Source organism: Gigantopelta aegis, chromosome 3, assembly GCF_016097555.1.
Source record: "Gigantopelta aegis isolate Gae_Host chromosome 3, Gae_host_genome, whole genome shotgun sequence".
NCBI lineage: Eukaryota > Metazoa > Mollusca > Gastropoda > Neomphalida > Peltospiridae > Gigantopelta > Gigantopelta aegis.
Window position 1 is genome coordinate 87,639,737 of NC_054701.1, and position 24,815 is coordinate 87,664,551.

Consider the following 24,815-nt stretch of genomic DNA (forward strand, 5'->3'; position numbering starts at 1 on the left):
AGTCAGAAGTTGTACCCACAACAGGCGTGCTTGAACAGTTCTCTGATGGAAGTATGCCAAAACTTACTCACCATCACAGAGACTGTGAGGTATTAGGTATCTGAATTAGATTGGAGTTAGAGATCTACATGATTCTCAATATATATTCTGATGTGCAGATGACAATGGGCATGATCTATTAAGTGACATTGTTTAGTATATATTTTTTGTCTTCTTGTGATGCACCATTATTATGTATTTTTGAAGATCTTTTTACAATCTAGATCACATGTAAATGTTTATGTCAACCAGCAGCACATTACAATTATTTTTATTATTCTCAAGCAAATTATACAAAGACTAGTGAAATAATTAATTTGTGGTTATAACCCAAATTCACTTTTTGGAGTTGGTTCTCTGTGTCTCAGATTTCAAGATGGATGCAAATGCTACCAACTGTGAATTAGTTCTAGAAATTAATCTCAAAATCAGATTATAGTGTAAGGTTTTAACAATTTTGAAACTTGAGACAAATCAAGAATTCTTGATATGTCTGGAATACTGTCAAAAATAAGATGGAAAGCAAAATTGCTTGTCAAGCTGATTATCAAAAACATATCATGCACTTTGAGCGGCATTTACTGCCTTCCCACGTCAACGGAGAGCCTTGGAAACAAACAGATGTAAAAATATGGAACATGCATATCTGATGGTGCACTTTTAAGCGTAACAGGTCAAAACTGGACATTAACAGAAATATTTACTTTTCGTCTTTCGATGCCAAGGGGAATTCTCTGTTCTTCTTTGTGTCTGTGCGAGCAATCAGAGCCACAAGCTCACCATTGTCATTCACAATCGGAAGTTTCCCTGAAACAAATAATACATTCCCACAATCTATTTAAACAAATACCTCCAAATAGTCTAGGTTTAAAATGAGTTGCTAAACAAATATTTCTTTCCTTACATTTGTAAAAACTGTATCAGTGAGAATCACAAAGGTTACGTTTTTGTAGTTATCAACAAGATTACCCCCGACAGATCAGTATAATAAAACTTTTCATTTACCAGGTCATACAAAGAAAGAAATGTTTTATTTAACGACGCACTCAACACATTTTTATTTACGGTTATATGGTGTCAGACATATGGTTAAAGACCACACAGATTTTGAGAGTAAACCCGCTGTTGCCACTATATGGGCTACTCTTCCGATTAGCAGCAAGGGATCTTTTATTTGCACTTCCCACAGGCAGGATAGCACAAACCATGGCCTTTGTTGAACAAGTTATGGATCACTGGTTGGTGCAAGTTGTTTACACCTACCCATTGAGCCTTGCGGAGCACTTACTCAGGGTTTGGAGTTGGTATCTGGATTAAAAATCCCATGCCTCGATTGGGATTCGAACCCAGTACCTACCAGCCTGTAGACCGATGGCCTACCATGATGCCACCGAGGCCGGTAGGTCATACAAAGGAACAAATTTAACTTTAGCCAATTTACAGGTATGTAGTAGGGCATTCATAAGTCCAAAATATTGGACTCGAGTACTCGAGGGTCAAACTCGCCCCGGACCCGAGTACCCGACATTTACACTAGATAACAATGAGACTAAGGAATAAAGTAAAATAGTATTATGCATCCTAATTCCAGGACTCAACATGGATGCCAAATCATGCCATCGTACTGCATTCAGAAACCAGTGGATATGTTCAGTGTTGTGACGGAGGACCAAATTAAAAGAGGAACTAGTGCATGATCATATAATTATTGTGTAACTTATATTGTTGATTATCTACTGCTGAAATTATTGGCCTACACTATACATTTTATTATAGTTGATCATTCTATTCCACATTGTATGGGTATTCGAGTCCCGTGAACGGACTCGAGTCTTGCTAGACTCGACCTGTGCCCAAGTACTCAAGTACTCGTGGAGACCCTAGTATTTGGAGTATTTCTTTAAAAATTATTAAAAAGTGGTCAATTTAATGACTATTTTATTAGCCACATGGCTACTTTGTATAATTGGCTAATGTGGTAATGGAAAGAATGATCCCTCATTCACCAGTGCAATGCAGTTTCACACTAACACCAGAATATTACAAACAAGTGCTAGCTGGAGAAGACCATGTACTACTGTGCCCCGATTTCACCCCCTCCCACCCCACTACCCCAACTTTTTTTGTTATTTTAGGCCTTGACAAAATTAATATCTATTTAACTGACGATCAGCTGTACCTATTAATTGTAACCGTGGTTGAAAAAATGGAATTGATCAAACTGTTATTTTGTGACTGTATAGTCTTACACTATCTCACTGTATAACCAGTAAACCTTTTGAAAACAGGTTTTGAATTACTGTTATATTGGTTGTGCAGAATGCGTACCCTTTTTGCTTTTCTGCAGGATGAGGTTAGCTTCCTTGAGATTACAGCCAGCATGTGCCACGACCAGATCTTCGACTGCTGTCATCACCTACAAACGTAACACATTTACAGTCAAGAGGTAATTAAAATGATGCTATGCTTAACAAGCATTTTGAGACTACTGCTAAAGCAATACATGTCCCTCACCGGACCAAACTAATTTTCGGATCTCCATATATATCCAGAATTCCTCATTTAAAGGAGTGGAAGGAAGGAAATGTTTTATTTAACGACATACTCATAGATGTTAATTACGGTTATATGGCGTCAGACCACACAGATATAGAGAGAGGAAACCTGCTGTTGTCACTTCATGAGCTACTCTTTTCGATTAGCAGCAAGGGATCTTTTATATGCACTATCCCAGACAGGAAAGTACATACCACACCCTTTGTTACATCAGTTGTGGAGCACTGGCTGGAACAAGAAATAGCCCAATGGGGCCACCGACAGGGATCAATCCTAAACTGACAGCGCATCAAGCGAGTGCTTTACCACTGAGCTACGTCCTGCCCCTTAAAGGAGTGATAACATAAAGCATAACTTTTTATCCACGCTTGTCTCAAGTCTTCTGCATTGCTGTTAAAAATTATACTATTCACTCTAATTAGGAATATTAATTTTCAGATATGCTCCTCAATTTCTAGCATTTGCTTCCAGCTTAAAATTTGAGAAGCAAAGATTGCTCCCCACTTTATAAAATGAACTTCAAGTTGTGTCTTTAAATGAAAAAAAAAAATTAACGATTTTTTTTTTATTCACATCACAACCATACATTGTTAAAAAGTACATACATGTATATTTATAGAAAATCTACAAAACATTTCACATCCACTCATCTATACATAAGTGCCTTTAACAAATCATAATGATTTACCCTATTTTGGATTTATCATGAAGTTTTAATATTTTTTTCACATAATTATTGCTTTCAGTCTAACACAATACAAGACAGATCCTAGGTGCTAACCTCCGATATTGGTGTATGATATTCTTCCTTTGTGAGGAAATCAACATCACGCTGAGTTACCAAGCCAACCAGCTTGTCACCCATGTGACCTTTCACCGTTATCGGTATTCCGGAAAAACCATACTTTTTTTTGGCACTCAAGACATCACTGACAGTATTGTTGGGTGACATAATGACTGGGTCTAGAATAAAACCCTGCTCGTATTTCTGTAAAATAACAAAATATAGCAAAATATTCACAGGAATTTATCAATGGTAAGTATTAACATATAAATAACATTTATGTTACACATTCAGTTTTTGTCAGTTGTGTTAAAGAGAAAACATCAACAAATAAAATAATGTGTCTGTCTATCTGTACATGTAGTTTGTGCATCTTAAATGACACCTACTCGTAAACAGATAGAAAAGGCTGCTGGATGTAAAATAAAGGTCATATTGAAAACTTTATATAATTCTAGACAAAACACAGGAAAACAGAAACTAAGCAAAGGAATTAATTATCAGAATACATCACAATTATTGAATAATGTCACCAGACAGATGGTCACTGATTTTCTTGAACTATATTAATTAAAATGGACTGTAACATAAAATGAATCCAACATTAAAAGAATAGGAAAGAAATGTTTTATTTAACGATGCACTCAACACATTTTATTTACGGTTATATGACGTCAAACATATGGTTAAGGACCACATACTGAGGGAGGAAACCCGCTGTCGCCACTTCATAGACTATTCTTTTTCAATTGACAGTAAGGTATCTTTATATGCACTATCCCATAGACAGGATAGCACATACCACAGCCTTTGATGTACCAGTTGTGGTGCACTGGCTGGAAACACAATTTTCAGAGGCCTGAAGTATTGTAAAAATTTTAACTATTGGCCAGATGAGGCATGATCATATTGTTCTTTCCAGGCTAGACATTCAATATAAATCACAGATGGAAAAGTACAATCATATTAAGGAATAAATTCACATACTTTGACTTTGCGCACTTCGTTGGCTTGGAATTCAGGTGTACAGTTGTGATGAATAATGCCAACACCACCACACAACTAGATAAACAAAATTGAAATTTAAAAATTAGTATTCAAAATAAATTAGGAAATTGTCAATTGTAAGAACATCTGATGTAACAAGATTAAATAACCAGAGTTAATTTTTTACCATTATTTAATTAATACTTTAAAATGATCAAAATATTTAAGAATCTACTATAGGCCATCACTGATGTGGTTTCCGAATGAATGAATGTTTAACAGCAGCCCAGCACAAAGAATACATCTTTAATGGGTATCAAAGGTCAGCTGCAAATTCTATAAACATTGTTATTTTACTCCTTCTTTAATATAGAGAATTCGTCATGAGTATTTTTTTAATATGGAAAATATCTACCGAGTCTATGTTTATCGGCAGGGCCTCGACAAATACCGATTAACTAGACGAGGTTGATATTTTCCATATTAAAAAACACGAGTAGCGAATTCTGTTTATCCTATAACACTTCTAAATTAAAAACGTTACGCTCAAGTACACAGGTCCTGATGGCTAGTAAGCAAATAACCCATCCACGACAACACATTACCTCGAGACCTTGCAAATTTGCATGCCATTATTAACCAGGTTAATAAAGTAAATTATTTACGACATGGATATCATGGGTAAGTTATAGGATAAATTCTTGTTCATCAATTTTTTAGCAAACAAAAATAGGAACCCAGAGCTAGCCCTTTAATTTGTTTAAAATAAATGTAAGTATTAGACAGTATTTTGCTATTGTTTATACCGTATGAACATGTGATTTCAAAATGAACAAAACTTGATAACATTTATGTTTCGTTTTGAGGCCAACTTACTGCCATAGCGATGGCCATATGTGCTTCTGTGACTGTGTCCATGGGGGAGGACACTAATGGAGCTTTCAGTGTGATTCTTCGAGTGAGAGCAGACGTCAGGTCCTGAAATTAAAACAAGACAATTAGCACCAAATATCAGATGGAGGAGAGGAGAATAAATGAGAAGAGATGGGCAGAGAGGTAAATGGAGGAGAGTGAGGGTGGCGATGGCGATGGGGATGGGGATGGAAATGGAAGGCAAGGCAAGGCAAGGCAAGGCAAGGCAAGGCAAGAAGAGATGATGAGAACAGAACAGAACAGAACACAGAACAGAGCAGGATAATAGACAAGAAGAAAAATATGCTAAGTATCAAGACACAGGACGCAAGGCAAGATAATATTTGTAAAGGACAGTTATAGATGGGAAAGCTGTAGCAAGGCTCAAATATTAATTTTATGAAATGGTTAAGCAATCTCTCGTCGACGTTTTAATCTAGAAGCAAATGCTCTCTAATTTAATATCGACCAGCCTAATGTTTTAAGACGGAAGGAAAAGCTACATGTAAAATTGATTGTGAGAAAGCAATTGTATTTCGAGTGGAAATTACTTCTTGCTTGTCAATTAGATGCCTTGCTACAGTACAGATGATGTGGATGTCACTTTGCTATTTTCTACTGGAATTTTAATTAATCAATATTAAATTCAATAGAAATATTTTCTAGAGAATAGTGTCATTTCAGAGCATTTAAATTCAGTATATAATTTTATTCATTAAAAAAACTTAGTTGAAAACCTGTTAATAATGGCTGCAAAGATCTAAAACCTGTTAATAATGGCTGCAAAGATCTAAAACCTGTTAATAATGGCTGCAAAGATCTAAAACCTGTTAATAATGGCTGCAAACAGATCTTCTCAAAGGAATTATTATTATGTAATCTGCATAATGCCAACATGGAATTTACAATGGCTGATGACAATTGACAATCATCTTTAATTAATTAAGTCCCAGGATAATTTTTTAAAACTTAAATTAGGTTTTATTGCAGTGTAAAAAGAAAATTTTCCTACATCTTTGCAGATGTTAGTCTAGAATAGTTCACAGCATATATCCAGTTACTTTTGGGGTCTGAAGCCCATACAAAGTAAACAAGGTGAAGGGTTCAAGATATGGCTGATAAATTCCGTAAGCACACTCGGTGACAAATGAAGTGTGGTATCATGCTAGTACTGCCAACAGACCACTACCAAACACTCTCAGTTGGACATGTGATCAAAGAAAAAAAAAAATTGTTTGTTAACACCCTCGCATGTTTTAAACTCATGGTTATAAAATATTAAACAATTACTGCGACACTTGGTCCTGTGAATGAGAGTGGAAACCTGTTATCACCATACACTGATAGAGGCTACTTCTAACAATTTTGTAATGCAATTTTCTAGACATTTGTACATACCATAGCATCTGATACACAAGTCATGACATTCGCTGAAACGGGAAAAAACCATATGGGTCTTTCCATCAAAGGGAGATTAATCCTATGATGTATTGCACTTCTAACGAAAGTTCAATGAGTAAAGTCAGTGTTCAATAGAAGCACTGGTCTGTTTGTCCTCTCAAGTGAAAATCTGCTTAGACAAACAAAATGTACCCTATTGGCTGGCCAGAGAACAAGTGAATATGCAGTTTCATTTTGAGCCATCAAAAACATCATCCTTTCACTTGAATAAAACAAATCACTTATCCAGACAAGAGAAATTATTGGCAGACAAGTAGATTCCTATATGTATTTGTCCAGTGGACTAGTGAATATTTCTGCTTATTTCTATCCGTGTAAGTCACGCCCCAACAACCACTGATCAGTTGAAAGTTTGATTTACATATACCAGTATATGTACGGTATTGAGATACTTTCAATATATGCAGCCTTGTTAACATGTGTTGGCACACTTGCATTTAGCTTTCAGTTTATTTTATTTTTAATTGTATTCTCAGTTTATCCCAAGGTAAATTTGTGTAATTCATGTACTACTCATTTCCATTCAAAAATCCAAATTGGATTTAATCATCATATAAAAGCTATACGCGTTGCCATGACAATGTGATTATGACATCAACATGTTTAATCTTGCGACTAAAGAGATACATGAAAGTAGTCAATTTAGATAACTGTGCAAACGATGTGAGACCCACTAATAGAACACAGGACAATAATCAATATGCGACTGGCTTCTACACGATACACTTGCAGATAACGAAACAATCGTAAGCTTACAAGTTTTATCAATAAAAAGATTGCTCTGTACCTTAAGGAGATGACAAATATGCCATCTACTTATATGTAATATTGATCATGTTAACTGGCGCCACTTACAGAAGGGCAAATGAGCAAACGTGAAACTAATTCACCTGCAGCTCATTGTAATATGATGAGAAAATCAACATATTGCAATTACCGCAATCAGCACATTTACGTATCTTTACGTACATGCATCAAAGTCCTATTGATAATAAGTGGTAATACACTGATAATGAACACAGTAATTTCAAAAGATGAGAGAATGAGAGATAAAAGAGAAAGACAAAAAGATACGATAGATATGAAAGGGGGAGAGAGAATGAGAATTTGAGAATGAGAATTTGAGAATGAGAATGAGAATGAGAATGAGAATGAGAATGAGAATGAGAGAGAGAGAGAGAGAGAGAGAGAGAGAGAGAGAGAGAGAGAGAGAGAGAGAGAGAGAGAGAGAGAGGGGGGGGGGGACACTGGGGAAGATAAGAGTGTGTGTCTCTGTGGGGGTGTGCTGCTGCTGTGACAGCTGTATAGGAATATATTTTAACACAAAACAGCTTGAATAAATTATGATAATGATGTGTTTGAATTATGTTTGAAACAGTTGAATAACTCACCACATCATCTGCAGCAAAATCTATAAATCCTGGCAGAATGAGAAAATCACTAAAAACAAAAACAAAAAAAACATTTTGTTAAAACAAGGCACACTAGTAAATCTATACTATTTCATTACTTGATCGTCGGTCACTGAATTTACCAGGCATGTGTGGTGAATTAAACTTTGCTTTAGCAGGATGGTGGTTTTGACCATATACATACATAGTAAGAGGCCATTTAAAATTAAGGGTTTCTGCCAGAGGGTAAAACAGGTACGGCACCATACCCTAATTTTTGGCATATATTATTTTTTAAAGTTAACTTTTTGACAAAATTAATTACTCATATCATTATTGTATGATTTTCTTAACCCTAACATTAAACTTAACTATTTTCTTTCTGAGGGAGGCCTGTTGACTGTGGTTGAATTCAATTCCATAGTGCCATACCCAAAAATGTCTTTCTGACAGAAACACTGAAATGATCTATCAATATTTCACAAGCATACAAACTACATGTATGCATAGTGGTGGACTGGGCAATCAAGGCAGTGTACTTTTAAAAGCTTATAGCCAGGGTTAGACAAATCCACTAGCTTTTGGTCCCGGCTAGTGAACTTATGGTTGGGGCTAGTGGAAATTATCAACCGCAATTACTTCATTTATAGGGCATTAGCCAAAGATTCTGTGAGGGCTACCAACTTTCTGAAATATTTGTCGAACACTGTTAAAGCTAAAAAACAATAATTCAAAAATAAAAAATTATATACAGTTAAACCCCTGTAAACTGGACACCCATGGGACCTAGGTATAGAGTCTGGTTTTATGAAGTGTCCGGTTTAGAGAGGTTATGTTCTGTACTGATATTCAAAAAGAGACTGAGAAAAACATCAATTTTTGAGGGAATTCTGGTTTACAGAGAGTTCGGTTTATATATTTTTGAGGGAAAATCTTCATTTTTGAAGTACCTTTTTAGGAGGGAAGATGCAAAACAAGAGTACAAATCTCACAATGAATTTGGTAAAACAATGAGCAGTTGGCCAATTTGCCCAGAGTACACCAAGTACACCTGTGAAAATGTTGATAACCATTAATGGCCAATAACTAGTATATAAGCAATTAACAAAATTTCACTCATTGCCAGCTCATTCAATAAATGAAGCGACTATGACACGAATCAGCAAAGGATTCTTTATTTGACCAAATAACTCTGACAGTGAGGTTCCCAATTGAAACATTACTTCATCAGAGCTTTCTGCCCGACTCAGTGCTATAATATTAGTGGTTTAAATATTTCATGAAGGCGACTGATAGCTGAAGACGAACATACACCCTGTGTCCATCTCAAGTCACCTAATTTACAGTGCGACTCTGCCTTACATCTTCCCACCGAGCCAATATAGCTCATTCTGAGATGGAAAGCTCTGGACTGGTACTCATATGTGAGTTATCTACCAGCTTGAAAGATTATATCCAGCTCAATAAATAATAAATAAGTAATAAATATTAGCAATTTCATTAATTTCTAAATTAACTGAAATTAATTCAAATGGATTAAAAATTAAATTCAAGTTTCAATTAGTCAAACACACCTGAAGAATAGTATTGATGTACGATTTTCATATTGCTATTAATGTATTAGCTTTTTGGTGAATTAACTGCTGTTAGTGAATGTCTGATCATATTAATAATTAATACAAAACTGAATGTAACAGATTATATACTGTCTATATTACTCATCTATTATGGCTATGTTTGGAATAGTTACTGGTAGATTGATGTCTTAACCAAGTTAATGTTTGTATTGTTTAAAGACACCACTAGATCACTAGTCTTAGGTCTAAGAAAAGAAATATACATGTGCTTCAGGTTTCATCCGTGAAAATAAAAAAGGGTATCTAGGTAGGAATTTTTTTTAAAGGCATACTGTCCACGGATTTAAGGACCTTATTTCTCTAAAAATGGATCATTAAAAATTACATTATATTATTGTTGGAAACCAAATCTAGCTATTGTATCACCTTAACTGAACCATGATGGAGTGAAATTCATGTCAATCCTCTCGGCAATTTTAGTTTTTGAATTATGGATCATTACCATAATTCAATTATTTTTACAAAATGTCATTAATAAATGGAGTATGGTGGTTATGAAAGAAAGAAAGAAGTGTTTTATTTAACGACGCACTCAACACATTTTATTTACGGTTATATGGCATCAGACATATGGTTTAAGGACCACACATACTTTGAGAGGAAACCCGCTGTTGCCACTACATGGGCTACTCTTCCGATTGGCAGCAAGGGATCTTTTATTTGCGCTTCCCACAGGCAGGATAGCACAAACCATGGCCTTTGTTGAACCAGTTATGGATCACTGGTCGGTGCAAGTGGTTTACACCTACCCATTGAGCCTTGCGGAGCACTCACTCAGGGTTTGGAGTCGGTATCTGGATTAAAAATCCCATGCCTCGACTGGGATCCGAACCCAGTACCTACCAGCCTGTAGACCGATGGCCTAACCACGACGCCACCGAGGCCGGTCCTTGGTGGTTATGAAGATGGTTGAATAAAGTACATTTAGGGACAAATCAAATTACTTTTGTTCAGTTAATACTTTGTTAGACCATTAAATAGGTCAGTGGTCTGTGACAATATGCCTTTAATAGAATCAAACCGAAAAAACTGTGATCAGCCAAGGTGTTCCGAATCAGGGATTATGATTTGTTTTAAAAACCTTTAAAAAATATATGTTTTTAATTTAATTTATTTTTGCTTCAAAAAATTTCAGGGTAGCTACATAAAATTATGGTAGGTTAGGAAACCGGAAACACTAACACACCAGGGGTGGAGAAGAGCCCTTTACCCCCGGTCTGGGATCAATTCGCGATCTCTGAGACAGAAATTGTTTTTTTAAAACGTGTGTTAGCCAGTCCCACTTTTGTCATTCTTGTCGGTCCGAAGCACCTGTCAGTTTCTATTAAATACGAACAAATTCCTATCCATCAATTGGACTGGCCTGCCCAGACATCGGCATCTTGTGCATGATTTATAATAATAAATAAATAAATAGTGGTCAATATGACTGGTGTTTCAGATGTCTGTGATTTTAAAGTCTGCCATAAGTTGGATGGACCTACGGTAGTATCAGCCCATTGTGACTAGGCTAGTGCATGGGGCACGTTATGTTAATACTTTTCTTAAGAAAAACTCTACACATTCTATGTTCCCTCAGACTAGACTACGCTAGACATTTGTCAAAGCCGTTGAGCTGGTCATGAAATTAAACAGACGTTAACAATAAGAACATTCTTAGTGAGAAAGCTATTGAGGTATTACATTCTAATTAAAACAAAGGACCCAAAGTTACTGGTTACAATCAACACCTGTCATTGTGTCAACACCCGTGTATCGAGCTCTGTCGGGTCGACTGTCCGAGTCCGAGGCAAGAGACTTTTGTGCAATACAAACTGCTTGAAATAGCATAAAATATGCTGAAATAATCTATAAATGTATTTATCGTTGACTGTTCAATGTAGTGTATCCAATACTTATAAAGGACTTTTAAATTATAAAAAGGTGTCCACCTTTTTTTGGTTACACGTGAGAGTCAGCAGAATATCTCTACAGCCAGTAGAGGTCAAATGTCATCCAATCAACGACAACGTTATTAACTGATTTGTCTAAACATGTGATAGCTCAAGCTGTCAGAACGCTTCAGCGGTGTCATCTTTTATTAATTTTCAGGACACATTACTGAATAATCATACTTTTTATACATATATATGGGAGTTAAAATTCGTAACTTTTATTCCTTTTTTAAATTATTTATTTCATAAATTCATTACAAGTGTAAAATATATACAAACTGTTTGGGTTTTGGTATAATATCCGCCCGGTCCCCTCCATTATTATTTTTAGTTAGGGTTGAGGGTTAGGGTTAGGGTTAGGGTTAGGGTTAGGGTTAGGGTTAGGGTTAGGGTTAGGGTTATGGCTGGGGTTAGGACTAGGGTTGGGGTTAGGGTTGGGGTTAGGGTTGGGGTTAGGGTTAGGGTTAGGGGAAGGGGGGCCGGGCGGATATTTTTCCTGGGTTTTTTGCTGTGATCAAAAAAATTAATTCTTTCATATTTATCGCATTGCTTCCATGATTCAAGATAAAAATATACAAACGCCACTATGATTTTTGTGTAAACACTATTTGGCAAATATCGCCTTTTAATTGATTTTATAATTTGTATTTTTATTCCTTTCTTTTTTAACTAAAGTAATGGTATGTTTTGGTCCGGGAACATTTTGACAAGTTTGTATAAGCACCACAACTAGTCAATGGTCGTGATATGTCACCTATTATGTGTTTTCCTGTCTGTGGGAAAGTGCATATATAAAAGATATTTTGCATTGGGTTTCCTCTGACGACTACAAGTCAGAATTACCTAAGGTTTGATATTCAATAGCTGGTGATTAATTAATCAATGTGCTCTAGTGATATCATTAAATAAAACAATTTGTATTGATGATCTCTTTTGATCACTGAAATTTAACACCATTGTTCATAGACTAATCAATTAAATCATTATCATAGGCATAGAGTGTGATTTAAAACGAAAACCACCCTACCACAGAGGTTACTTGGATTACTAACAGTAACATCCAATGCTTTATACAGTTTTTAACCAGGACATCACATACCATGAGTTTTATTATAGTATACTGGTTGTGTATCAATGGTTGGAATGAGGGTAGGACTTATCTTTGGCACCATCACGTATAAAGAACATTATAAATACTTATAATAAATACTTAGGGTTAGTGACAGTGCCAAAGGTAAGTTCTTCCAGACCACTTCACGGAAAACTTTAAAGAATCCGTATCAATGAAGATAAACTTCTAAAATTATGTCGAAATCGTTTGTTTACGCCGATCGGCTCGATATGACGTTTTTTTCGTAAATAGGAAACCACGCGGTCGCACACACCCAGGTGGAATACTCACTTATAAGTCATTCCATCTCCACTACCAAAGAGCTGCGCCCCAGTTTGGCCATCATCGGGTACATACCCGGTTCCCCCGGTAATCAGGTAATCGGCCATACTGAAAATATTAACAATAAACTAAATTAACACATTGACAAAAAGAACCTCGACTGAATTATATATTCGACTGTCCCGGGGTTGTTGGTTAATAGGAATTAAAGGTGCAATGTCGCTTCCCCATCCCATAATGGAAGAACAGTATTCGGAACTCCTCGGCAAATTACGCATCCTCCGGTATTTAACTCGAATGTATTCAGCTATGTAATTATTATATATATTTCTTGTTTATAATACCAGAAAATGTTGGTATATATGTGTGTTTCTTTGAATATAGCTCAAATTATATAATTTGTTCGTACGTGTGATATTATTCGGAGGTAAAATCCAGTTATCTTTTTGGGGCTTCTGCCAAATTAAGATGACCTGAAAAACTTTGTATCAATACAAACTGGAAATTGTATTTTAATGTAATTTTAGTTAATACATATACATATAAGCTACATATATACATACATAATATACATACACAAACACGAGAGAGAGAGAGAGAGAGAGAGAGAGAGAGAGAGAGAGAGAGAGAGAGAGAGAGAGAGAGAGAGAGAGAGAGAGAGAGAGAGAGAGAGAGAGAGAGAGAGAGAGAGAAACAAGGGAGTGTTCAAGATTTTCTTTGTTTTTGTCTTTGCTTTTTTGCTCCGACTTTTTTGTCTGTTAAAACAGGGATATATTGATTTACAACCAGTATATTAACAAACTGGTCAAAACCGCGCCATAAAAACAAAACAAAAACAAACCCTAAAAAAATCCAACTAATATACTCCATAGCAACAAAAAAACACCCAAAAAAAACAAAAATATCGCGGCGAATTTTTAAAAGTTCATGGCAATATCTACGACATAGCTAATTGCCATGGGCAATTGCAGAGGTTGTAGTATAACATTGTAATGTAAGTATACTAATTCTCAAGAGATTTGTATTCGATCGTCACGGTATGCTTATGGTATATGTTTTATGTCAAACGGTCTCGGTAAAATGGTTAAATAAAATGTCAACAACCACAATGACACGTCCTAAGACACATTTGGTGTTTAGCACAGATCAATGAATAACAAGAAGAAGCAAATCAATGAAGTAAGTGAAACATGTCAAGGTCGTAGATACAATTTAACGTGTTCTTTTTATCCAGCTGTTGACTCCATAAAGGAAGGAAATGTGTTATTTAACGACGCACTCAACACATTTTATTTACGGTTATATGGCGTCAGACATATGGTTAAGGACCACACAGATATTGAGAGAGGCAACCCGCTGTCGCCACTGTTTCCGATTAACAGCAAAGGATCTTTTATATGCATCATCCCACAGACAGGATAGCACATACCACGGCCTTTGTTACACCAGTTGTGGAGCACTGGCTGGAACGAGAAATAGCTCAATGGACCACCGACAGATATCGATCCTAGACCTACCGCGCATCAAGCGAACGCTTTACCATTGGGCTACGTCCCGCCCTTTGACTCGAAAAAGTGTTCTAAGTGGGTCAGTTTTTCAAAGTGTTAAAGTGGCAGACCCTAGTGAAAATGGACACTAAGTTTGGTTAATCTACAAACCTGTAACACATCTGTATGGAGTTATAATAAAGTGAAACGAGTTTGGGTACTTTTTGGCATGCTTCCACCAGAGAACTGTTCAAGCACGCCTGTCGTGGGCACAACCTCCGACTTTGCCAGAGTTCTGTCCATGACAGGTGAGAGTTTGTAACGTTCAATTCAGGAAATACCGTCTAAAAATAGACTAGACCTCGTTTCCATAAGTTAATAACCGTTATTTCTCAAAGTTACGTGCGTTTTTAGAATTATGAAAAGTGCATTTCGATGTGTTACAAACACCAGTATGTACAGGCATGAATAATCTAAACAATAAAAATGTCCGACTTCAGTTATCCTAAACTGATCTAATAGTAAAAAGTACGTCGTAGTGTTTAAAAACTAGTGTGTCACGGACTACTCATTTCATTTCATTTCAACTTATTTTCGTACTTATATTCAATTAAGGTTCAAGCACGCTGTCTTGGGTACACACCTCAGCTATCTGGGCTATCTGTCCAGAACTGGCTTAGTTATTAGTTGTTAGTGATTAGCGAGAGAGAAGAGGGTGTAGTGGCCTTACACCCATTGAGCCCGTAAGAGCTCGCTCTGGGTTGGAGCCGGTACCGAGCTGCGAACCCTGTACCTACCAGCCTGTAGTCCGATAGCTTAACCACTGCGTCACCGAGGCCGGTACGGACTACTCTACACGGACAGCGGCCCTCTACGTGTCGAACTTCAACCAATCATAACTTGACCTTGTGTCCTCACTATCTTTTCTTTCTTTTTATTCTTTCTTTCTTTCATCTTTCTGGGGTTTTTTTCTTTCTTTTTTTTTTCTTTCTTTTTCTTTCTTTCTTTCTTTCGCTGCTACCCCATATCCGTTATTTTAGGGTAAGTACGTCCCAGCATATCAATTAAAGAATAATTAAAACATTAATAAAAAAAAAAAAAAATAAATAAATAAATCGAAATTTAAAGAGTTTCTCCAATCTTTAAAATAGGTTAAATCCTGTGCTGGGTTCAGCAAGACCGACAGCAAAAACGTTCGCTTCACGTTAAACCAAATTATGGTACCACATCGGGTACCAGTCAAATATTTCGCGAACGTTAGGGTCGTAATCACTAGCTTTCGCTGAACACGGGGCTGAGTGGAATCTAAAAAAAAAAAAACCCCACAATTTAGTTTGTTTTGTTTAACAACATCACTTGTGCAAGGTACAGCGCTCGCCTGATGCGCGATCGATCTAGGATCGATTCCCGTCGGTGGGCCCATTGGGCTATTTCTTGTTCCAGCCACTACTCCACAACTGGTGTAACAAAGACCCGTGGTATGTATTACCCTGTCTGTGGGATGGTGCATATAAAAGATCCCTTGCTGCTAATAAAAAAGTGGCGACAGCGGGTTTCCTCTCTCACACCCAATAGCCGATGTATTTTTCGTGATGGGGTGTCTATTCTATTCTATTCTATGAATTCCTCTCTCAAAATATGTGGTCTTTAACCATATGTCCGACGCCATATAATCGTAAATAAAATGTGTTGAGTGCGTCGTAAAATAAAACATTTCCTTCCTTCCTTCTTCACTAGAGCAAACTGATTTATTAATCATCGGCTATTGAATGTCAAACATTTGGTAATTTTGAATTAGTCATAGAGTCTTGGAATGGAAACCTGCTAAAATAAAATTCATCAATAGAAAACGATCTTTTATATGTACCATCCCACAGACAGGATATCACATACTTCGTATATCAGTCATGGTGCATTGGCTGGAACGAGAAATAGCCCAATGCCAATGCATGAAAATAACAGACGGGGGAATCATTTAAAAAAAAACACAAAACAAGGAGACATATTCATCCTTCGTTCAGTTCAAATCTATTAGAGACATTTGTAAATAGTATGCTAAAAATAATTTGTATGGACACGAGCAAATCCAATACCCTATCCACACTTTTCAATAAAATTGTTTCTTGCCTGTATAACCTAAAGCCTATAATAATAAATAATTATAGCCTCGGGGCTTTACTTCTGTTTTCATTATCCATGATGCCAACGTTGCTATAAACCCGATCATTTTAGTCTCCATGCAATAAAATGTTTTTAATTTATTATAATGTTTTACTTAAAAGAAAAGAAAAAAGAAAAAGAAACAGCAATTTTGAACAACCAATGGTATTCATCGATCATTTTTAAAAATCTCTTTAAATATTCTAAACATATGCATTGCCCCCACCCCAAATGAAAGGCAAATTAATAGGCTTTACTATGTAACTGCATCCAACCCTGTCTCCTGTTGCATCTTCCAGCGCCATTGTAAACAAACAAACTGATTAAACAAATAACTAAACATAATAGGAATAAATCTAGTGTTCCAGCAATATATTCGTTTCCATCATTTTGATCAATATAATTGGTTTGAAGCGCTCCAAGAACTCTGGGATATTATCGATTGGCGGCTAGCTTGGCCTACGTGCCTCACTTGTCAGTCTCTAATAGGAAGAGTGAACCTCTACAGGCGCATCATCTTAATAATGAAATCATTTGACGACTTGAATAGATAGCACGAATTCGCTGGTATATCGTCGATGTGTAACATTATCTATTGCTGATTTATAACAAATAAGTGCAAGTTAGCCTTAAACATACATGCATGTTTATATCTGAAACATTATATGATAGCATAGCTCTTGTTTTCAACATTACATACATCATACATGTATGCCGGAAGGAGATGGGGGTGGGTGGACTGCCCTTGCCCAACCGGTTTATTGGTGAATTCATACAAAACTGCCACAGATGCCGACATCTTTCGATGGCAGCATAGGCATACGAGTTACCAGTTTTGTAAGGGGAGCAGGCTGATTTTATATGATAGCATAGCTCTTATATTCAACATTGCATACATCATACGTGTATGTTGGAAGGAGATGGGGGTGAGTGGACTGCCCTTGCCATGGCAGCATAGGTGTACTAGCTACCAGTTTAGTAAGGGGAGCAGGCTGGTTTTTGCCCGAATTAAACGAAAATGCCCGAATGTAGATAAGAACATTTATTCATATTAGCATTACTGCCAAACAGATATATCCGATTGCAAACGAATCAATACGCATTTTCACATGGATTACAACTAATATTGAGGGTAAATGATGGAAATACAATACAATACAATACAATAACTTTATTTCCATGTTCATATATGTATAATAAAAACATGGTCTGGTTGACCAGCAAAAATAAAGTACATAAAATATTAAACGCTAACATCAAAAAACTAAACTACAACTCTTGTCTAATAAAGTACATGTAGTGTAACGGATTCTATTGTCTTTTGTCTGATCTTCGATATTTGGTGGAAAAGGGTTCAGACCACCTCATTTTGCTCGAATATCTCTATTGTTTTTGTTCGAATTTGAGGTTTTTCCCAGCACAGGGGTCCCAATGCTCGTACGTCTATAGACGCCAGGCCTGTATTCTGACGGGAAGACAATAGGGCAGTTTCACGGGTGGACCCAGGACATATTTTAGGGAGGGGACCTACAAAAACAGGTTGCATGGACCAAGCCATGATAAAGATCCACCACTACAGCATTGGGTTAATTCTCGTTCCAATCGGTGCACTATGACTGGTATAACAAAGGCCGTGGTATGTGCTGTCCAGTCTGTGGGATGGTGCATATAAAATATACCTTGCTGTTTGGCCTAGGCTAATGGGAAAACGTAGCGGGATTTCTTACTAAGACACCATGTCAGAATTACCAAATGTTTCACATCCAATAGCCGATGATTAATAAATCAGTTTGCTCTAGTGGTGTCGTTAAATGAAAACAAACTTTTAACTTCTCGACACTTACGGGTGGGGCCTATTCCTAGCCTAGTTATTCCTAATTATACTTACACTCAAATGTCTTTTTCTTAAGCGTATTAAGTCTACATATACATATACACATGATTCAGACCAGTCATTGGAATGGAAAACTGAAAACTGTAAGAAAACTTTATATCCTGCGAAGATTAGAATGGCGAATGCCGCGATATTTTAAAACAGTAACCGGTTATTTTATTAAACAGCAATACACATAATACCAAAAATATTAACAAAATGAATCATTTTATTTCACAACTTTACCGTTTTCCAGAGTAGTATGTCCACAAATGTTGAATGTCTTCATACCTACAATATCTATGCACCAAAACAAAATGTATTTCTTATTTTTTAAAGAAAATTTGTATCCAAAACGGTTTTTAAAAATAAAAATCATCAACTGGAAATAAAAGTATTAGTAGCTTTGAACAATACATTGTCTGGTCATAAGTAATGTAAACGTAGTTCCATCCCAAAAGGGTATATTTTTGGTCAGTGACCTAAAATATAGAAATTTATCTAGTAATCATATCTTGACAATGCAGGATAAAATTTATCATTGTTGCTGATAATAATAATAATAATAATAATAATATATATATATATATATATATATATATATATATATATATATATATATATATTATAAAGAGCCTAGTATGTTGGAAAACATGTGCCAAACTAATTTATTTGTAATGCTATACTGAACAAAATAAGAAACGTCCGCTAACTTTGCTTGAACATAACTTGATCAAAACAAACCGGGGGAATAATTGTTATATATGCGTTTAAAGAGTGTTCCATGATGCATCGTTTGGTGCAAAAATCATGGCCATAGGTTAACAGAAACTGGGAGAAAAACACCCACTTAATAACGGGTATGACCACCTCTTGAATTGACCACTGCAGTGCATCGCAGGCGCATAGAATTGACTAAAGTGTTGATTTCTGCCTGTGGAATATTGTTCCATTCCTGAATGAGCGCTTGACGAAGTTCGTTGACGTTAGCGGGTGGGTTGGGACGACGCCTCAATCGTCTGTCCAGACTATCCCAGACATGCTCGATGGGGTTGAGCTCAGGACTTTTAGCGGGCCAGTCATCAATGAAATCAATGTTATTTGTCCTAAGAAAATTTACAGTGTCTCTAGCTGTATGAGAGGTGGCATTATCATGCTGAAAAATCGAGATGTTGGCGTTGTTATGGAACAGAGGAATGACGTGATGAGCGAGAATGTCATCGCGGTAACTTTGAGCATTTAAATTGCCATCAATGACGACTAGTGGTAAACGATAACCATGGGCAATGGCTGCTCAGACCATGAAACAACCCCCACCCTCGAAACCATCTCGTTCAAGAACACAACAGTCAGCATAGCGTTCATTTCTCCTACGGTAGACGAGCACCCTGCCATCACCACGTTGTAAGTAAAATCTGGATTCATCTGAAAAAAGAACGGTATTCCAGCGTCGCCGTATCCAACGAGTGTGTACACGTGCCCAATTAAAACGATTTAGACGATGACGTTGCGTTAAAACGCATCCGACGTAAGGACGTCGTGCATGTAAACCGTTCTCCCGCAGACGATTACGAACAGTTTGCCCACTGATTCGGTTATTATGAAGCCCAGGTGTGTTAGCAGCAGTAGCAGTGGCAGTTTGGAATCGATAGCGCAAATGCGTGTTCATGATATAGCGGTCGTGACCACGCGTTGTAACACGCGGACGTCAACGACGTGGCAAGTCGTTGGTGCTTCCTGTCGTTCGAAATCTTACGCGAAGATTTCGTATCGCTCGACTAAAACTCCCAACATGCCTTGCAACGTCTTCTGTCGACATGCCAGCATCAAGCATACCAATCGCCCGTTCGCGTAAATTATTGGGTATTCTTGGCATACTAAAAATGCTACAATGTAAAAAAAACGTTAATTTGTTTTACAAATTTTGAAGCGTTTTCGTTCACTTGACAACAATGTCAGTAAGAGAAGTAAAATAAATTGACCGAATACTACACGGGACATGTCGTGCATGTGCAAATTGACTTTCACGTTGTCGACGATTAACAGTGCAAAAATAATTGATAAAATTAATGAATCCTAATAATACAGCTTAAGGCTAATACTACCTATATAATTTCATTACACAATGAATTCTTTAACACAACAAATACTATATGTACAAATCGGAAGTTTCTTTTTTTGTTCAGTATATATGTTTCAATCAACCAACAGTCATAAACGTCAAACGGTTTATATTATATATATGAAGGGTCCCCGAGAATAACCTAGCTGTGATGTCACATTTTTAGTGAGGTGATATTTTTTAAAACTGCAATTGTGGAATATTTATGCCTAAAAAAGCAACATTTGCCAACTACGTTTAATGGTCTACCATAATTATAGGTTTTTAATTTAGTGTGTCATTGTGACCCTGACGTACACGACCGTTATAATATTGACCATCTGTTTGGACATAATAGGTTTTTCCCATGGACCCTTCTAATACTGACTATCTGTTTGGACATCATAGGTTTTTCCCATGGACCTTTCATATTTATTTCTGGGTTGGGTTTTTTTAAATGCACATCTTAATGACTTTTATCAATACAATTTTTTTGTTTTGACTTGACCATAACAGTTGGTAATATTTTGTAGGTACAATGTATTTACATGCGTCTTATCGTATTTTTATTATACATTTTGCTGTATATTTTTGTGTTAGGGTACATGGTACATATTTACGTTTTTAATTTTTAAGACGTCAGCTTAATTTCTACACAGGTAACGTAAATAAAGAAATCACAATACGGCTTATCAAAATTCTCAAATGTTTAAACATTTTGCTATAAATAATCAATAAATTCATCCAAAGCGTAGTAGTTCAATCCGTTTCCATCTATTTTCTGTTAAACACCGAATAATGGTTCTCCGAAATTTATCCGTATATTCTCATCCCGGTGGGGGACGTGGGTGAAATGTAGCCTAATGGTAGCGTTAACCTGGAGGGCGATCAGGCGTGGATCCAGGGGTTTGTGAGAGGGGGAGCGCCGGGCATGGTAGGCTAAGAGGGCTATTACTATCTTTATTTATCGACGTATCGATCCCCGTCGGTGGGCCCATTGAGCTATTTCTCACCCGAGCTAGTACACCACGACTGGCATATCAAAGGCCGTGGTATGTGCTATCCACTATGTGGGATGGTGCATGGAAAAGATCCCTTGCTACTAATGGGAAAATGTAGCGGGTTTCCTCTCTAAGACTATATGTCAAAATAACCAAATATTTGATATCCAATAGCCGATTATTAATAAATCAATGTGCACTAGTGGTGTCATTAAACAAAAACAATTTTTTAATTTAGTAACGTCGGTAAAAAAAAAACGAGAACGCGCCCCTTGGTGCCCGACGTGACTTTCGCCTGGCAGGATCCCCCCCCCCCCCCCCCCCCCCCACTCGGTATACCCGTTGTGGTTTCCCGTTAAATAGACCTGCGTGGTGTGCTATGTGGTTTGTGTTGCGCATTTCATCTAGACCAAGTGTTACACCGACAATATACATGTATATAGATGAAAGTGTGCTGAGGTGTAAAATACACATTCGTTTCTATTGCCATTTCGCAGTAGTGGCATGTGTTGTGTATTTTAGTCTCGTCACTTTCAAGAGTATTCGGTGGGCGTTTTTGGCATAAAGTGCTTCTGAAACCATCGAACTACGCGTGTGTTACATAATTGCTGAACGGCCCCAGACTGATGCATTGTTTTGGTAGTGCTACCATACATTTACATTCTTGTGGAGAAAACCCAAATCCGAACAATAATTAATTATTAATAAACTGTCAAAGAGCACATTTCTTACATTTCCCCTGATACCATAGTACCTCTAATGCCATCAACCCGCTGTGGTGTAAGTCGTGTTTTCTTAACAAAATTGTAAACATGGATAATGGATGGAACTGGGGTTATTTTTTTTACAGAATCGTTTTTTTATAAATGTTATTTTGTGTATTTTTAGTACACTCGGGTTTTCTAACTGGCTTAGTATCAAAACACAGGTCTCGATAAAACATTACTGTTAGTATCCGACATAAATTACGGTTGTTTGCGGTCCAACACATAGATAATAATACATGGGTGGCAGTTAGATACTATCCATCTCACAACGAGTTGTTTTAAAATGTATCTAACGAGCGAAAGCGAGTATGATACGTTTTTAAACAACGAGTTGTGAGATAAATGGAATCTAACGGACAAGAATGCATTGTTCTATTTCTTACATATCCTCAAAAACCAGGTTTTAAGCAAATTTGAACATCTTTTTCGACTAAAAGATATTTACAACCCTTAGCACTTATAGCCGACTTACGCGTCACATTCACAGGATTGTCAAGTTAACTATACGCCACAGTGTAATCGATTTCCATCGTATATTTTCGTTGGATATATGGCATTGATGACCTGGTCATCACCTAGGAGCAGCCAGTCGTATGTCTTGAAATTGTTCAACACACGTACGTGTGTAAACAAGGTACGTGTTATCATAAATAACGCACGATGTTCTGTTTGAATGAATGTTTAACGACACCCAGCACGAAAAATACATCGGCATTGGGTGTCAAACTATGGTAATGCAAACAAATAAAGTGATGATCAACATTAATATAAAAATTCAAGATTTAAATACAAACAGTGTAAAGAACTGTGCAAAAATACAAATATCACAGATAAATACTTACTTTTACTCAAAATTTCAATTCAAAACAAGGGGATTTGTGCTGTATTTGCTATTCTCAAAGAGAATGTTACACCCCTGCACCACGGTGAGGTTACAGCACGCGCAAGGGCACGGTGAGGTTACAGCACGCGCAGGGGCACGGTGAGGTTACAGCACGCGCAGGGGCACGGTGAGGTTACAGCACGCGCAGGGGCACGGTGAGGTTACAGCACGCGCAGGGGCACGGTGAGGTTACAGCACGCGCAGGGGCACGGTGAGGTTACAGCACGCGCAGGGGCACGGTGTTCTCACCAACGGGTGTCTAAGAAAATATGTTACACAAATTATACAGCTATTTGCGACACTTGGTCTAGAGCGTAAGAAGAACTCCATTGCCGCCACATAAGTTACTATTTTGAAAAGCAGGAAAGGGATATATTACATGCTTTAAAAAACTGTATTTGTTTATCGAAAGAAAGAAGGAAATTACGCCGTTTGAAATTATATTTTGTCAATTTAATATTATATAGAGGCTAATAAACGTGTTACGAGTTATTATGTCCCAAGCGAAATAATTTTCACTGGTCACGAGCTTTAGACATTATTTTGTCTATCTATATCTGTATCTATGACTATCTATCTATTTTATTTATTTTGTAGTTGTCAAACCGAAGTAACTGACAAACAACCAACAACTTAAATAGAGAATGGCACAAGTAAAGGTTTTGTCGTGGATCGTCATTTTTACATTTTCTACTGACGCCATATATGGTTTTGTTGGTGTGTGTACGTATATATACATAGATAGATGCATGCATGCACGCACGCACGCACATATACAAATATATATATATACTCTTCAAAAGAAGAAACGCAAAACCACATTGTCGTAACATTTGGAGAATTGATTTAATTATTGAATGGTGAGTCCGATAATTACCAAATGTTGCAGGATTGTTCACAATTCACTCTAGTCCATTGTGAGTAAGTGATAGAACACACCACCAAGGTCAAGGTCATCTGGAGTCAATACCGGGTGTGGCCTCCGCGTGTGTTGACAACTGCCTGGCACCGCCTGCCCATTGAAGCAACCAGAGTACGGATGACGTCCCGGGGGATGGTGGCCCACTCGGCCTGCAAGGCTGCTGCCAGCTCGGGCAGGGTCTGGGGCTGTGGTTGTCGCTGTCAGAGGCGTCGGTCCAACTCGTCCCATAGATGCTCAATTGGGTTCAAATCCGGTGATATCGATGGCCAAGGAAGGACATTAATGTTGTTGTTCTGTAGGAAAGCCGTTGTGAGACGTGCTGTGTGAGGCCTGGCGTTGTCATGTTGGAACACTGCGTTGGCGTTGGCCATAACTGGAACGATGTGTGGCCGGAGGATCTGGTCAATGTAGCCCTGTGCATTCAGGTTGCCCTGCACGTGGACCAGGTCAGTTCTGCCAGTGTGTGAGATGGCTGCCCACACCATGACACTACCCCCGCCGAATCTGTCCACTTCCTGCACGCAGTT

The 24,815-nt window shown here is 37.3% G+C and overlaps 1 protein-coding gene across 1 annotated transcript in view; it reads right to left on the reverse strand.

The window, feature by feature from the left end:
* The window catches only part of LOC121369261 (inosine-5'-monophosphate dehydrogenase 1-like), a 49,019-nt gene that overhangs the window by 13,711 nt on the left and 10,493 nt on the right, over positions 1-24,815 (reverse strand). Inside the window, exons 2-8 of the mRNA XM_041494224.1 lie at positions 13,104-13,202; positions 8,131-8,179; positions 5,243-5,344; positions 4,367-4,441; positions 3,377-3,583; positions 2,368-2,455; positions 744-846 (exon numbers count right to left, since the gene is read on the reverse strand). Of these exons, the coding sequence (XP_041350158.1) occupies positions 744-846; positions 2,368-2,455; positions 3,377-3,583; positions 4,367-4,441; positions 5,243-5,344; positions 8,131-8,179; positions 13,104-13,202 (723 nt within the window). The remainder of the gene's footprint in view (positions 1-743; positions 847-2,367; positions 2,456-3,376; positions 3,584-4,366; positions 4,442-5,242; positions 5,345-8,130; positions 8,180-13,103; positions 13,203-24,815) is intronic.